Raw genomic sequence first — 18,236 nt, 5'->3', positions numbered from 1 at the left:
TTACCCCCGTGTTATGTGTACATTATATTCCATTAAACTAATTCCAATGTGCTCCGGGGAATAGGGCAGCTTACCCTCAGCTGTTATGAATATAAAACACTTTCCTCCATCTGTTGTGGTGTCGGGGCGAGTGGGTGTGTCGGAGTGGGTAACAAACCCTGTCCCTGCGCTCGTCTGACGATCCCCAGGCACAAATCCTCGTGTTTCTTGAGCACGTCTTTGTTGACACATTCAGTCGTGTAAATATGTTCAGTGTGCTGGAGAAATCGCTTTGAAAGAGAGTTCAGTGAAACACAGACGCGGCCATTTGCTGACATGATTTGTTTGTTTTACTGAAGTACTTGTATCATTCATTTAACCAGATGAAAATGCAGACCCGTTGAGATTAATTATACCTTGCCTCTTTTGCAAGGGTGACCTGGATGAACACAATCAAAGTGAATTCACATAAACAAAACTTGAGCGGCGCTCATATTCCTTGATGATTCTGAGCCATTGGTGGTAATTCCACATTCCTATTGTGGGGCACATGTGCCTTATGTCAACCACTGTTGATCATCATCATCAGCAGACATGATCAATTCACTGCTGGATGAAGGCCTCCCCAAGCCAGTGCCATCTCACACTATCCTGTCATATCATGAACCACATTTTTCCCCAAATGAAAGTTTTCACAAAATGCTCTCGATTTAACAGTTGTTTCACCAGCGCAACACTGGAATTGTAACTGATGACTCGGCTAACGCTGTCACAATATCACGACCGATAAAGTCAGCAAGTCCAATTTTTTTTTACAGCCAATTCATGCCGTGGAGGTGTATCTAATGAAAGTGAGTGATCGAGTCACCTTCACCCACCCACGTGTCTGTGCCAGATGACATTCGGTGAAGTCCTGCAGTCACGTTGAAATGAGCCAAGGCAATCGTGTGATCGGTGATGTCATTCGGGTTTGACAGTCCAGGGGCTTGTTGCTCTCGGCTACCAGAAACGAGTAAACGATAGAAGCACTCTCCGTAAAAATGCAGTGCCAAGCCAGGGCCAAAGGTCACGAGTTTAATAATGAGCGCACCGCAAGTTATTCTTCGACCCAACGCGCACCGATTGCCCAGACGCAAATGAGCGCACGCTGCAGTGGGCATGTACGTACCAGTGCCTCGTCGTCGTCGCGTGAGCAAATCCAGCTGAGGTGATGGGCAAGGAGGCCTCGAGGTATGACCTTCTCACACAAAGAGCTGTAGTTTTCATTCTGGCAGAATCTCCGAAATGAACTTGGCATAGTTAACCTTATCAGAGGTTCTTTTTGTGTCTTTTTTTAAATGAAAAAAAAATCTCAGATGAGTTAATTGTGCAACAGGCTCCTTAATGGTGTTTAGAATACAGGTACATGAACTTTTGCGAACGATTTATTTGTAATATTAAAAAAGGTGCGATGATGCGTTCTGACACTTGTTGTTCAGCAGAAGTATGTCGCGATGTTCCGTGTGGTTCTGGGGAACAGAATACTGTGGATGGCATCACAGTGCCAGTGTCAATCCTCAAAAATTATAAAAACTAAAAAGTCACGTCTATTCTTTTTACAAGATACAAAAAACACTTCAATATTTTTTTCCCCAACATCACTTCCTCCTTGATTAGCACTGATTAGTGATCAGTGTAACTTAATTTTCTTCGCACATAATTTACACTCTTTAATTATTATTTTTTTAAAATCGAAAATGAACATTTTAAATGCACACTTTGGTTCATTTTACAAAAATAAGCAGCTAATCGTTGCTGCTGGTAAATGCTGGGTATTACCGCCATCAGCAGCCTCGGTTAATCCACATTGGATAAAGGCCTCCCCCATCATGCATGTTGTTCACGGGGGTTATTTGACCATGCTTCATAATGCTGGCCAGTGGTGGATGTTTGACTATATTTCACCATGCTGTTTAATGCAGGTTCTTGAAGGTTGGGCAGGACTGGTTCAGTTATCACAAAAACACTACGGCATTTTCCTTGTATGCCACCCAGGTGACTTCGATTTGCTGTACCGTACTTCGCCTCAATGTCTATGCTCCCCTTCTTCGCCAAGCCTACCCAGACCAGTCAAACGAAGCGTGGTAAAATAACCCGCCACAACCTAAAGCCGCACGGCATAATGATGCCTTCCGGCTGCGGTGGATTGACAAAAAGTAGTAAGTACATCTACGTGTAGTTTTATACGTACTGTATAATAAACAACGTAGAGTATACGATTTGTAACTAGGATTTAGAATACTTGAACTGACCAATAAACCCAATAAGCTCGTGTTTCTTTCACTTTTTAATCTGCATTCTCCCTAGGCTAACCTTTTTTTTAATCATCCATTTTGGTCGCAGCATTAATTTGACTCCAAGTGGGTTTTGAATGCTTTGAGACTCCTCAACTTGGTCATTTTCGATTTAAAGCTTTCGTGACTGCAGGGATTCATCTTCTTGGTTCTTTCGGTAAAGTCACGTAGAAGGGAAGTAATAAAATAAAATTAATAAAATAATTATCACGACGTTTCGGCCACAACGCAAGCAGCCGTCCTCAGACGCTGTCTCCCCGACAGACCTGGTCTTCACCTGAGGACGGCTGCTTGCGTTGTGGCCGAAACGTCGTGAGAATTATTTTATTATGTTTTATTTTTATTATTTTATTACTTCCTTTCTACGTGACTTTACCGAAAGAACCAAGAAGATTGGTCATTTTCACCGCTTTTATGCCAACGCAAAGAAGGGACCTCGCCATGGGACCCGCGTGCATCCGGGACCGACAATCGCCTGCGCTGAACCCTCGTGAGCAGCAGGCGGAGCTCAAAGCAAAGCAGCCGACTTCCCAGCGTCGGCAGCCGTCAGTTGAACTTTTTAATGGGGGCCCAGGGCTGTTATAGTTTATGGGGGGGGAGGGCGCTCTTAATGTATGTGTGTGAACTCCCTTCGCACCGCACGTAGTCCGACCACGCTAATCGGAGGTGCCAACCGCGCCAATGTCGTCCAATCGCTCTCCTCCTCCTCCTGTTTTGCCACCAGCCGTTGCCAAATACTTTACCGAATTGTTATTCACCTCGGTTATTTGCTCTCGTTTTCAAGCGTCATTTTTTTTCTTCTATGAATTGTAAAGCTAAAGGAGAGGTTAAGTGGACAACGCCCATTTTTATTTTGGCACGTATCGAATTGTAACGCCCAAAGTTACGCGATGAATCTATCCACCAAACTGCATCGAGGGATTCATCATAGTGCTATAGTTTTTGCATTTCAACGATTATAAATGAGCGTATTATTTTTGGCGGGAGGGCACTGAGCTGGCGAGGTCCCGGGCTACACGGCCAATGCCTTTATTACACACAGGGCACCTCCCGATGAGCACGGTCGGCTACGTACGGTGCAAAACAAGTTCAACATACACAGAGGGCAGCATCAAGTGGCTTGCTGTCAGGCTGCAATTCGGGTTTTTGAAATGAGCACGGTCGATGCAATGACTGTGAACCAAAACGAGTGCCTCATGTAAATTCACAACCAATAGTTTTCTCCCAAGGGACAGAGGCCATGAAATGTAGCCCCCTCCCTGGCTGCAATTCGGCTGCTTTGACACTTGATAGTTGTACAGAATCACGTCCAGATGTTGAGGCACTGCTGCTTCTGTGCTCCTGCACAGCTGCCAGGCTGCTATTGGTTTACCGCACACTTGGGGTGTGCTTGACTTTATAAACTGCATGAAGAATATGGCTCAAGGCCAAATCACCCAGGATGTAACCCCGATCTCATCAAATTTCAGTAGGTCTAAGCAGTGTTGAGTTGGGATAGTGTTTGAACGGGTGACTAACGTGCAACACCAGGGTGTTTGTTGTAGGTTGCGGGGCAGCAGAGGGCAGTGCAACCAAATTCGCAGTTGTACTGTACGTCTGTGCTCCCCACATCCTATGCTCACCACCTTCACCAACCCAGGGCGGTGAGGTATGGTGAAACTACCTCTAACAACCGGCGTGGTGTAGGGAGGATCTCATCCATTGACAGAAATAGACCGCACATCTACGTGCTGCACATGAGGAGTAAAGGTTACTGCATGAGGCTGCGGCCATCGCCAGTGGTGGGAGGCAGGGAGGTGCTCCAGCGTGTCTCGTGATGCGAGACGAAAAATAATGTATATATGTCAGCAGCGTAAGAAATACTGCCAGTAGCTTTCCCAGTGCTGATTTAGAGAAGACACGGCAATGAGATATACGGCTCACAAATTTACTTGACCAATGCGAGCTCACTGTGGACCTATTCTATCAAAATGTCAAACCATCTGGAAGGTTCAAAATTCAGGTCAGAGGGGAGCGAGTGGCAGCATGTGATTTTCCAGGTCACTTAATACATTTCATTGCTAAAGTGCTGACATTTAGAAAATATATATATTCACTTGTATTTATGTTAAGATAAACTTCAGAGCTAAAAAATTGTTAAAAGCTAAAAGATGAATGATACGTTCGTCCTTTTTCATGTTCAAATTGATTTACAGGATAGCTTCTCCGTAAAAAGGAGTGAAAAGTGGGGAATGCAAAAAGGTGAAAATGGTTTGCATTATAATACAATACAACTCATCTTATCCACAGTTATGTAAGGGATACATCGCTGATCCTATGATCCACAAATTTCGTCCTTATGCGTGAAATAATTGTGGAGAATAGGAAGTCGTTCCGCAAATACAGGATTCCAAAATCCTCAATCGTTAAAATAGGAGTGATAGGGTTCTAGATAAGAGCAGTTCTGTATCTAAATACAGACACATAAAAGTGTTATTTTATAATTATGTGAAACATGAAAAGCATGTAAAAATATTAAAAGCAATCGATGTGAATGCCATGTGTCCCTTTCAACATTTACAATTTATCACACAAATGCAATTACTCTTGGCAAACGCTGACATTTATTTACATTAGCGCATCATGAATCAAGGTAAACACATATTAAAGCTGCTCTTTTAAGAAATATAAATTAACAGTGCTTTAACACAGAATGCTAATATTTGTATAAAAAATCCATCCCAAGCACAGGATCAAATTAACATGATTATGGTACATTTTCATACCAGTATTTGAGTGTATCATCACTGCAGTTTGAAAGATTATAGAATTTTTACAAATTTGAGTGATTATAGGGACTTAATCAAATCCAAGTGATCAAATAAAAATTATTCAGAAACATTGCATTGGCGGTACAATTTTTAAAGTGTGACATCTTGCCTTAATGCCCTGTGTACTCACTCTGTTGTACGTATGTATGTTGAGCTTCTTTCGCACCACACGTAGCCAACCATAGACTAAACACAAATCAGTTCATTAGATTGAAAAGTGCACAGCTCCAGTGGCTTCCTAATATCGGAAGGAAGAGCATTCCAGACGGCCGCAGAAGCGCAAATAGGGGTTGTTAAAGTATAGCCTCGAGCGTGTGCGGCGACTGTAGCCCATGGTGCTAAGGGGATGAATCCTTGCCTCGTGGCAGCACCACGGTGCCGACGTGCAGCATGCTGCCCTGCGCGGGGAGGCGGCTCTGCATCAGACAAATCCCAAACTCCATCTGCGGCACAAAATCAGCGCACGGACTCAACCTCGGCAACAACGCACCCAGAGGTCAACGGCACGCAAGTGACGGCGGACTATCACAGCAATGCCAAATAGGAATGCCGTAATGGCAACAACCAAATCAATTTGTGACCTTTTAAAAGATTTAAGTTGCCAAGAGACGAGATTGGCACGTGAAGGTGCTGGGTGTGGATTGTTGCATCGTGCGAGAGAGATGGTGACCAGATTGGGCGAAGCCTTCATCCAGCAGTGGATTAATCACGGTTGATGGTGATTAAGATCGCTTAATATTTCACAGTTGACGTTCTAATGTTAATGTGTGTACAGTATACTGTGCTTCTTATGAAGAGGAATCGGATGGAGCTTGAGCGTTTGGGAAGCCACTATTTGCATAACCAGTGAAGCAATAATAATTCATATAAATTTGCTCATTTATTCTTGAAGTGAAACCCCTACGTTTGTATTTATTTTCCCACCGTAATTATTCTAGGGGGTGTAAACTTGTCCATGCTTCGACATCGAGAAAGGTTATTAAACGTGGTCAAGTGGGAAATTAGAATTACGCATATTAGTGATGCTCTCTGGTGAACAATGGATCAAGGAATTGGTCTATATCACTTGACAACGCGCAATCCATGGCCACTTAAATCTATAATGCTCGAATAAAGATGTGAAATTCAGCTGCAGTAGAAAGGCCAGGGGTCTCGTCAGTGCCCTGGGAGGTGCTCTTACTCATATTTAATTAAATGAAAAAAATAAATTACGTCTTTATAAGGTTAACCAAAGTCACTTTAACAATGAATTTATGCAATCCACTTTAAAAATGGTATAAGAGATCGAAACAGCATACTTGTCATCTGAATAAAAAAAATACTATTCATGTGTTTAATATCGAAGGTTACATTTCTATCGTAAATTGACTACAGCAGTAAGAGCATAAATTATCATACATTTTACGGAATAGATCAAGTTTGTGCATGCATTGCATTCTACGTTTGCACGTGATTTTAATATATATTAAGCAAATACAAGATGAAGCACACATTCCAGGAATTGTGGCAGTATAAACACGTCAATAGTATTACGAATAGTTTTTGTTTAACCATGATTTTTTTAAAACCCTGAGATCTAATTTCTCAGGGGAACCTGTTTTCAGTTCCATGCCAAACATAACCAAATAATGAAACGCAACACAAATATATAATTAATTTTTGTTTACAAAATATGCTATGAAATGTAAACATTTACAAACTTAAAAAAAAACCAGAGCATGAAAATAACTAATGCAGCGAGATACCTGGTGGGTACATTTTGAAGCTTTAAGACACGAGCTGATTCCATCTGTTTCAGTTTGAGATCTAAGCAATTGATACGAGAAACATCTGTGGCCTAAAGACAAACCTACTAAAGGGATATTCTTTGGGTTTCTCGGTAAAGTCACTAAAGGGAGTCTACAGCATGAGAGATGCTGTCTGACTTGAAAGCCTGGGAAGATGTGTTTTAAATATGTTTGATATAAGTAAAAATAAACACGTACAAACATTTATGAATGCACCAACAGCTAAATGCAAAGATAACCTGATTTCCAAGTTCAACCTCCGTTCCAAGAAGAAGCCAGATTCACACATTAAAAAGTTAGACGTTGACAAGAATAATAGTCTAATTTCTGACAGCCTAAAATCGGTTCTAGCTAAGGGGTTGAATTTCGCAGTCACCCCTAAACACATCCCAGTTGATGATATCATTGCCTAGGTCGATGTAGCCCTTTAAGGGTTTGGGACGCATAACTGCAGACGTAGAAAGATAATAAATCGCTGCAATCCTTAAAACAAGACACCTATCAGCAACATCCGTAAAGATGAGCGTTTTGAGCTTTCTACATTAAAAAAGAGGGATGACATCGTCAGCCGACAAGGGCAATGCCATGGTCATCATGGACATAACCACATACAATAACAAAATTCAGGACCTACTTAATGATGGTAGCTATACACAAATTTAAAGAGATCCCACCAACAGCCTCGTTACGAAAACCAACAATATCATCACTGATTCGACATCTTTAATCGAACCATCCAAGCGGTTTTCCTTAAAACCCTCTGCTGTTAGACCACCCAGATTGTATGGCTTACCAAAAATCCATAAAGAAGGTCTCCACCATTGACTCGCCCACCTACAAACTGGCTCGATTTCTGTCTGAGACCTTACAACCATTCACTGGTAAGACCACCTCAGCTGTACTTAACTCAGCTCACTTGGTATCGTTAATTAAGGACATCCCACTATCTCCAGGTGATTTGCTCGTTAGTTTCGATGTAGTCTCTTTGTTTACCAAAGTTCCTATGCCTTACACCATTGCAATCATTGAGGATTTGGTCCAAAGACTGAATGCTGATGTACTGGCCCTGGTGAGATACTGCCTCACCAACACTTACTTCACCTGGAATGGAACATTCTACAAACAAATTGAAGGTACCCCTATGGGTTATCCCTTATCTCTGGTTGTCGCCAATGTTTTCATGGAAAAATTTGAGACAGACACCATCCAGGCATCCACTCTACGTCAGTCCCTATGGAAGAGGTACGAAGATTACATCGTTTGTCATCTGGCCACATGGCCAACCAGCTCTGAACCAATTCCTCAACCACATCAATTCCATACATCCACCCATCAAATTCACCATGGAGGTGGAAAAGTATGGCAAGCTACCATTCTTAGATGTTTTAATCAAAAAGAGACCAGATGGCTCAATGGGACACTGTCTACAGGAAAGCCACCCATACGGACGCCTACCTAAAACCTGACTCCCACCACCATCCATCCCAGAAGAATTCCCTCATCAAAACTCTACACCATAGAGCTCGAGGTATTTCTGACCATCATCACCTAGCCAGTGAACTGGAACACAGCCACCAAGCTCTCAAGATGAATGGATATTCGGACTACACAATCCATAAAGCTATCACCCCAACCAGTGGGAAAGAACCATCTGAGGACCCAATCAAAACCATCACCTTGCCATACATAACAGGGGTCACCAAAAATATTTCCAAAATCCTGAGCAAACACAAGATCCAGGTTAGATTTAACACAGTACGTGAAATTCGCGATCTGATTCCATCTGTGAAGGATGTGATCCCTGACATGCAATACCCCGGCGTCTACAAACTAAGCTGTGTCTTCGGCAGTAGTTACATTGGGGAAACTAAGCAACATGTCTCGGACCGTGTTCGTGAACATAAGGCAGATCTGAAACATGGTAGGACCAATACCTCGGCCGTGGCTGATCATTGTTTTAATGCGGTTGGCTCACACGAAATGTATTTCTCTAAGACGAAGGTAATTTGCAAACACACTGGCTATCAACAAAGATTCTTTCATAAAGCCATCCATATATACAGACATAGACACATAGACACAATTTCAACCGAGAAGATGGGTACAAACTCAGTAATCACTGGAAGGACGTTATCAACCAGTTAAAGTCATAACTGGCTGTAACGTTTCCATTTTAGACCTGGCAGCCCTTTAATTGGTGGAAGCCCACCACCAGGACCATTACTGCCCACTCCCTTTATTGGTGGAAGCCCAGCACCAGCACCATCACGACCAACGACTGCCATCACCTCTCGCAGCAACTTCCCTTACATTAACATTAGCTACCCCGCCTATGCTGCTGACACTTGGGCTACACCCATTTTTACACCTTTATAAACAGTTTGCCTTTAGAGGCTAACCCCCTTTTCCTGATGACAACCGCTTGTGCTGCGATCGAAACTTTGTAGTTTTTTTGTTATTTTCTTTGAACCTATCTACGTGACTTTACCGAAAGACCCAAAGAAAATACACCAACACTTCCTCATAATGAAATGTGAGGCATTTTTTTCTTCCCAAAATGATCAACTGTGACCAAGCACAGCCTTTGTATGAATGTACAGCACAGAAACAATGCCTTTCTCTATGCGATGGGGCAATACATTGTGAGCCACAACTGTTTTGTTGCCAGAAAAAAGGGGAAAACCTATTCTTATATTTTGACACTGGCAAAGGAGGTCCCATGAGGTTGACATGGGTTTATGACATTCAACGGCACACTTAAACAAGAATGCGTGCACCCTTTAATTACCTGCGAGGGCCCTCGCCTGCTCGGATGTATCATATGGGTTACCGGACCCAGGTGCATTGTCGCTGCTGTTCCTAAGGAAATACAGTGGAGCCATTTTCTATTACCCTCCTGAATGTCCGGCACACCTGAATTTTGCTCCTGGTCTTCCACAAATTGTGCTTTCTGTTTTCCCGCACTTCTGGCTGCTTGAGCACAAGCCGAATTGAGGGTGAGCAACATTACTCGAGCTCCAGCTTCCATTGTCACCACCGTGGGTGCTCTTGTGCCAATGGTACCTCCATAGGCGGACGCATTTCATTGGCCGCACATCAGGAAGAAGAGTGGATACCCCGTAGCGGTGTGCGGCATTGTTCGATTGGCACATCGAGCCGAGACTGTGTGCCTTTCCCAGCTGTTGACAGCCATTCATTATGTGGGACCATGTTGGCGGAGAGGGCTTTGTTAAATCTTTCCACCATGCTGTCTGCCAGGGGATGGTATGGCGTCGTCCAAATTTATTTTTTGTCACGAGTACATCACATACAGTAACTTTTAAGTTGTGTCATCGGATGGGTACAAGAGAAAACATGCTAAAACGATTCCCCAGCTAATGGAAAAACCTGAGCTGTCTGTCAGGACATCCTGGTATGAGTCAGGCTTGTGAGAGGTATAAAAGCCCTGCATTCGACCTTTAAATAAAAAAACCACCCTCACTAAATTATGCATAGAATAATGCATAGGATACATTTTCTCTATCATAATAATATGCCATAATGGCTTCCCTAGGTCTCATGTGGCAGTATCTTGGGGGAGTCGCTGTTGCTAATATTTGAAACGTTTAAACTATTAACCGCAGAATAACATTTAAATGTATGAATTTAAATAATGCAGAAACGGGAGCTCGTACTTTAACAACCTACAAATAAATTGGATCTCAAGTGCCCTGGACAGTAACCAGAATTTTGGCTGATGTATTTTGAGAGGCTGCCATATCCTCAACCCCACCAGGTACCACAGTACAGGTGTGCTGTTGGGTAACATAATCCTAAAAATAATGAATGAATAACAAGTAGCTAGCAGTCTGGGTGGTGTTGGCTGCTGTTAAGTGGGGTATGTTCGAGCATTTATCCTAGGGTCAAAATTTACCTTGGCGATATTAGACCAGTGGTTGGAACAGGGGTGCTCGCATGTGGATGTAAGTGCAGATGCCTCTGACGTCATGTAATCCATATCGCTTAACAAGTACAATTTGTATTATAATTACGGACCATGGAATAGCTTTTTTTCTATAGACAATCTAATGATCCACGTGGCCCTAAAGGGCTGTGCAGACTCTAGTAAGAATGCCTGGCTTATGTGGATTCAGGTTTTCAATTTTAACACAGGCGGTACCTTCAAAACAGGAAGGTGTAAAATCTACACCTGGTTTAGTGCGAGAAACGTACAAACCCAGACTCCTACACTTCCACTGGCAACGTGATGTAAAATATCAAGCAGACAGCGCTGGGTGGTGGGTTACCTTCTTGCGGTGCTGGCTGGCCAGTGTGCGCAGAGGCTCATGGCAGCGCTCTGCTGTCTGCTGGTCAATGCAGATCATCTGGCAGCGGCTGCAGCCACCTGTCACCTGTCCCAGAGAACATGGAGCACAAGTCATACAGTTAGGAACAATGTTCCGCACTGCCCACCAGGGATTATTTGTCTGTCTGTCGTGCATAAATATATATATAATATAAACAGCTCTTTGATTGGTGGAGACCTACTGCCGGGTACGGAGAGGGGAGGTGCCTAAGGGAGGAAGGTCATGGGAGGGGCCTAAGGAAGGGGGGAGTCAGGAGAGGGGCCTGAAGGGGGGGTGGTCAGGGTAGGGGCCTAAGGGAGGGGGGTCAGGGGAGGAGCCTAAGGATATGGGGGGGGGGGTCAGGGGAGGGGCCTAAGGATATGGGGGTGGTCAGGGGAGGGGGGTCAGCGGAGGGGCCTAAGGGAGGGGGGTAAGGCGAGGGGCCTAAGCAAGGGGGAGGGGCCGATAGTTAAGGGGGCTGGCTACCTGGCTGGCTGCCTGGCTACCTCAAGTCAAGTTATCTTGTATACAGGTAGGAACAACAGGTTCCACACTGCCTACCAGGGATAATTTGTCTGTCTGTCGTGCATATTTGTCTGTCGTGCACGAATGCACTGTCCAACCAAGTTCCTACCTGCCCACTCCGAAGGAACGTATTTAATTAGTGGGCATGCTGGGCCCCGGCTTACACTGTTTACGGAGAATTACCCCTGTCGGCCTAGACGAGGTTCGCTTGTGTCAACGCCAAGTGGAATTTGTCCCCTTGCCTGTGTGGGCATTAGGCGATGCTCATCTCTATTCGTGATACCGAGCCATCTGTGGAAATCCCACAATCCTAAAGAGGGGATCCGTCTATCCACATAATGAGTAAGTGGGTACAGGGTGGTGCTCATCTCCATTGATGGTTCCAAGCCAGGAGTGTAAATTCTATATTCCTAAGGTGTGGACCAGTGTAATCGTAGCATGACCACTGTTTACTTACAAAATAATGCTACTGAGTTTATTGCCCTGAGAGAAATGCAATGATAGATTTAGTGAAAAGATGGCTAGGGTTTATACTCTGTCTGATTGTCATACAGCGTATACCGTGTTATGCATACTACATACAGACAGGGATACAAAATAAGGTAATATATAGATGTGATTTTTTTTATTCATAATCTGTTTTATGCCACTGAGAGCTTTAGTTCTAGAACATGTTTAAATCTATCATGACTATCTCGCATTTAAAAAAAGACCCAAGACTTATCCTTCACTTTGCTTTGGATTTAATGTATAATGTTATATTGTATTTAATGCACTGTTCGCCACTTTGTCCCATAAGGATGCAAGATTTCAGCTTTCAAAGCTTCAGGCATTTTATTCAACTCCAGCAATTTATGAGCAGGGTGAACTGTGGGTTGCTTTAACTGTTGCCACTGCAGGGCTCAGAGTGGATGTACTTCACTTTTACAGCACACGTAAATATTACAAATAACATACGGTTTAACAGGCCAAGAAGACAACTATTACTTTGTGACCAATATAATTAAGAGCTTATTTGCTCGTCACTCCATTGTGGTTGAAACTGAAGACTTAGAACTGTATTTTTAGTCATGGCTCGGCTAAGGCTTGGCTCTGGCTAAAGTGAGCCAGCTCAAAGCCACACGTGACTTGAGCCAACTCTAATGAGCATGGTCCCAGCCATGCTCAGCATTCCCTTGAGCTGAGCCAAGCCATCGCTGAGCCACTCACGTGTATTTGAAAACAACTGAGCAGCTCCAGCCTGAGCCGATCCATCTTGGACGCAAAACCAGAGCCGACGCGCGTTACTGACGTGACCCTTCGTGTCTCTCTGCTCAAACAAGCGATGGGGCAATGTTCATCTCCATTCCCAACCCTGAGTCAGTGGTGGAAATTCCACACTCTGGTAATGGGAGCTTATCTCTCCATAAGATGGCCCACGTTGATTTTCCACAAACTGATACCAATTTTATCGGTACCCAAAAGATGATAACCTTAGTAATCCCCCAACAGAATATGGGCTTGCAACCTTCCGATTGTGAGTCAAGTGCACTCAGCACAGCTCCACCGAGCCTGATGGCTTAAACTCGCCAATAACAACAATGGAAAGGGTGCTCCCACAAACATCAATGACAAAATGTATAAATAAAATTTTACTAATTTGCCTGACAATAAGCGTACAAAAGATATGTATGTATATATGCTGCAAATAATACACAACTATTTAAAACGCTTTTAAATTCGGAGCATTTTGTAATTATAATGTCTCAACAACACGGATGAAAGCGCAAATTCAAAATGCTGTGTCATTTATAATTTATTTTAATAGGAAGCCCTTTTGACGCGCATTGCACGGAGTTTATTTCCTCTTTCTTATACTCCCCATTACATTAGTATGCAGACAGCAGAGACGCATGATTGCTTTCAATGAGGTCACATGTGGTTGGTATCCCAGCCAATTTGGAAAAAAACATCAGCATTCATAGAGCTTATTAGGCCTAAAAGTTGTTGCTATCTGCAAGAGTCTCGAAATTTCCTGCCTGCGCAGCAGATCCGTGGAGGTTGCTTTTTTTGTGTACCATGTGACATGATGCTTGTGAAACGTACGGACCTATCGATAATAAAGTTTCACCGGTAATAAAGTTGGTACTTCTCAATAAGAGAGCGTCAGCAGTGCTGCCAAAATGAACTGTTGAGGGCAAAGGCCATATTCATGATATTATGTTCAACCACCCAAATGCATTGCAATGTTACAGAACTCCGGCAAGGGACAGCCCTAGTGATGGTAATATAACTGCTAAGGTGACAATGCAATGCACTTTGAGGAAAGCGATCGTTGTGGGCAAGAGTAAAATATACGCTGAACTATGTTCTGTCTCCATTTTTTTTTATCCGTCAGCCTATTGGCTGTCCAGACCGATATCAAGCAGCAACTAGAAAAATGCGTTTAGAGTATTTGGCTGCTATAAATGTAAACATTATAAGCCACTTTGTCGAGCTATCATTTGTGGCCAGGTCGCATCTGAAAAGAGCAAAATAGCTCAGTGGATTTTACCTGGTAACATAAAAACAACTTTTATAGTGATAATTGTTTGTTACCCTTTTATCTGGCAACACAACTGGCACTTTTTTTTACAAGGAGTCATGTTTGCACAGACCACAAAACCTGCAGTCATAATGAAAAAAAAACATAACTCTGATAATGTATGCGCCTTTTGGCGTCATCTGGTCCAACACCATGTGAGACTAGGCTCTGAGGAAAGCTGTCTCGGGTGTGGACCAATCAACTTTAAGGACAGTGCATACATTATCAGAGTTATGTTTTTTGTTTGCATTATGACTGCAGGTATTGTGGCCTATGCAAACATGACTCCTTGTAAAAAAAGATGTCAGTTCTGTTGCCAGATAAAAGGGTAAAAAATCAATTATCATATTTTTCTACTGGCAAATGAGGTTCCAATGGTGTAAACTTTCATAGTTTTAGCATCCACTTAAAAAAGGAAACGGGACCATTTTTGACCTTCTGGATGGCACTAGCAGAGTCAGGCTTGTTAAACAGATGCTGTTAGATTACCAGATGTTATTGGCAAGGGTACTCCATGAAAAAACACTGGGTAAGGGCATCTCACTTACCCCGGTTTAATTGTTGAGTGAAAGTGCAGCGCCCCCATCCTTATGGTTTCTAATAAAGGCTACTGCAAACACAGGTCTAAGCTTCTAAAATAAGTCTCCTGTTTTCGAAGTTAATTTTGTAATAGATTTTTAAAGAGTTAAATTGCCCGTTTTTATAAGGTGCCATAAAAATAACTATGAATATAAATTTTTAGCCAATGAAACCGGTGAAATTCTGCAAATGTATGCTACTGTACAGTATGGCTCATTTAAAAAAAAAAAATTTATATCGGGATTAATTAACTTGTTCTAAGTTAATATATAAATGTGACTTTTGTATATGTTTATATATAATTTATAGATTGTTTGTATCATTTATAAGCACTAAATATGTGTACTGTGATACAATTTCAAGTACACTTCATAAAAAATCATCACCCTGCAAATGTACGGTTCATCTCAACAAAAACACTTGCGAAACCAAATCACAGTAGCACTGACCACATTAAATAATGCAAAAACCTCAAGGCCTACCAAATCAATGTGAATTAAATTAGGACTCGTATTTTCCATAAGCCTTGCAAAATATTAAGAGATATGAATGGATTATTTCAAAGGAACACATCACTGACTGTTCCGATTCAAAAGAAAACTGTAGATATATTTGATACAGGATATGGTTCCGTTGACTCTATGATACACATTGCACCGTTTTGTACGGTATCTTGACATGTGGTTGAATTTAGACGCTCTGTAAATCTAAATTGTAATTGTACACAGTGGGGGAGGAGGGGTAGGATAGCGTTTAACGTACTGGGCTGAAAACCCACTGTGGTGTAAAACCGCGGTGTAAACAGCAGCAGCATTGGGGAGACAAACGCAGCCGGGCAGTGGTACTGACCACTGACCCTTTTGTGTGCAGTGTTGGCCGTAATAAAAATAGGTGCTCGCTAATAATAGCACTTGCTCTAACAGCCTGTGTTGGCTTACACACGGGATCTTAATGTACACAAGTGCCGAAGAACAATCTCCAAAGCACTCCCAAGTGCTGGCAATTTCACCTGGCGAGGTTCAGGGATGGGCAATACAGCCGTGAGTTAAGGTGTTGTTTGCTGTTATGCGTAGGGACAGACAAAAGCACAAGGTCTAACGGTGGGACGCGGCAGATGGTGCTTTGATGCATAAATGAGAGAGAAGTAGCTCCAAGTGAGAGGGGCAGAGTGGAGGCGGGACGGGATCGCATCGTGTCATCTAGTGCCGCCACCATCACCTTCACGGCACCACTACCACCTTCACGACCCGAGTGGTCAAGGACTTTTGCTGATATATGTAAGGGGCCGTCTATAAATGACGTCACGCGATTTTGGACGATTTTTGACCCCCCCCCCCCTTCTTCGTCACACGACGTCACAAAAAAGTCAGACCCCCCCTCAAATATGTCACAAGGCTCTGCCCCCCCCCCCCCCCCCCCAAAAAAATAAAACATGCTTCAAATCGCTTTAAACTATTGCCATTGTAGTGCGTATTTAATGTGGCGCTGCACTCTGATGTTGTAGGAGAATCTTCTTCTTAGGTTTTTTCGGTAAAGTCACGTAGAAAGTAAAATAAAATAAAAACAAAAATCACGACGTTTCGGAGGCAACACAAGTCTCCGTCATCAGGTGGGACCGTCACAGCCAGATTAGCTGTATCAAGTGAGGCAATGATTCAAGATGTAATCCCTTAAAAGCGAGTTGAGGGGGGAGGGAGAGGGAGAGCTCATCAGACTATGGTAGCCAATGAAAGGAACGTATCGGGAGGGAGGGGGGGCGAGGCCAAAAGGGTGGTACGATACGTTCCTTTCATTGGCTACCATAGTCTGATGAGCTCCCCCCTCCCTCTCCCTCCCCCCTCAACTCGCTTTTAAGGGATTACATCTTGAATCATTGCCTCACTTGATACAGCTAATCTGGCTGTGACGGTCCCACCTGATGACGGAGACTTGTGTTGCCTCCGAAACGTCGTGATTTTTGTTTTTATTTTATTTTACTTTCTACGTGACTTTACCGAAAAAACCTAAGAAGATGATTCCTTGCAGTCACGAAAGCTTCAAATCTAGAATTAAGTTGTAGGAGAAAACATTAAAAAGTATATTCAATCAAGTAGAACGTGTTGTCTATATTTATTTAAAGTTGCGCATTTTGATGTGACGTTGCATTTCTCAAACCCCCCCCACCCCTCGTCACACATCGTCACAAATGTCTGACCCCCCCCCCCCAGGTGCGTGACGTCATTTATGGACGGCCCCTAATACATATAAGCATGTGCACACAATACATATATGGATTAACCTGCAGCTTTCCAAACTGAAGGAGTACCATACTCCAGAAAGATACGAAAACTAATGTATTCCACACTCAGTAATCTGTCGTAGCCTCACATTCATGGTTGGGCCAGCCTAAGTCGCATGAAAGTCTCGGCCACGGGGTTCCTCCTCGCTGTCTAGCGAAAGGTGGGCACATTCAGATAACAACACTGTGCGAAGCGCAGGGAATTGTTCAAAGGCTATGTAGATGATGGATACATATGCATACGGTATATCAACGTCTTTATATTACAGGACACACTCAACCTGTACTTTAAAGGAAACTTTGGGGGCGCATCTAATAATCCGGTATGTATGCGAGTGGCCACGACGTATTTGTATACATTTAATGACACCGGGCACACGATGTTTTGGATGAATCCTACTTTCCGGAGCGTTATAACCCGGGAAATACAACCACTGTACGAATGTGGTGCACGAGAAAGCTGTCGAGCGTTTTAGTTGACACAAATGGACACACTTAAATTGGTCCTCCTTAGAGTACCCCAAACTTGATCAATTATGTCCTGTGTGCCAACTCAACGTTTCAAGCAACATTCAAAATATGAATTCGTTGTTTGGTAGACCACCCTTTCACGCCAGGGCATCTCAGAGCGCCTTACACAACGACAAAAGTCATTGGAGCCGACAACTTTGAGACAAGTGGGTTAATTGTTTATGGTAAGTGGCAAAATAATGGTGAATGTATTTTGTTACAAATTGGTGTCCTTTAACTACCTGTTCGTGCCCATAAACGTGCTGTGTGTCCACTTGAAATCCATTTGCATTTTAAGCACTAAACGCTGCTGCAGGCTCTGTCGTTAAAGTGCACTGCACATGTACAGCCCATTTTGTCCAATCCACTGCTGGATAAGGGCCACTCCACGTCTTGTGGGCTGCGATCATGTTGCACTGCCCTGCCCACAACGCCTACCTGTCTTGCTTCCGGGATATAATGAGCTCGGGTCACATTTTGGGCAATTTGGTCGCAGAAAAAGTGCACAGTAATGCACATGCAAGTGAATTATGTGACTCTAGATTTG

At 43.2% G+C, this 18,236-nt stretch overlaps 1 protein-coding gene across 2 annotated transcripts in view; it reads right to left on the bottom strand.

Annotated features, from left to right (window-relative positions):
• Window positions 1–4,896: 4,896 nt before the first annotated feature.
• The window catches only part of MOCOS (molybdenum cofactor sulfurase), a 60,261-nt gene continuing 46,921 nt past the window's right edge, over window positions 4,897–18,236 (bottom strand). For both annotated transcript variants that reach the window (XM_078605148.1, XM_078605140.1), the window contains 2 exons: window positions 11,196–11,300; window positions 4,897–5,565 (listed from right to left, as the gene is read on the bottom strand). In XM_078605148.1, coding sequence (XP_078461274.1) covers window positions 5,461–5,565; window positions 11,196–11,300 — 210 coding nt within the window. In that variant the 3' untranslated portion in view covers window positions 4,897–5,460. The remainder of the gene's footprint in view (window positions 5,566–11,195; window positions 11,301–18,236) is intronic.

The sequence above is a fragment of the Lampetra planeri genome, chromosome 2 (genome assembly GCF_965212315.1).
Source record: "Lampetra planeri chromosome 2, kcLamPlan1.2.h2, whole genome shotgun sequence".
Classification (NCBI taxonomy): Eukaryota; Metazoa; Chordata; class Hyperoartia; order Petromyzontiformes; family Petromyzontidae; genus Lampetra; species Lampetra planeri.
This window is presented reverse-complemented; position numbering and strand designations above follow the sequence as displayed.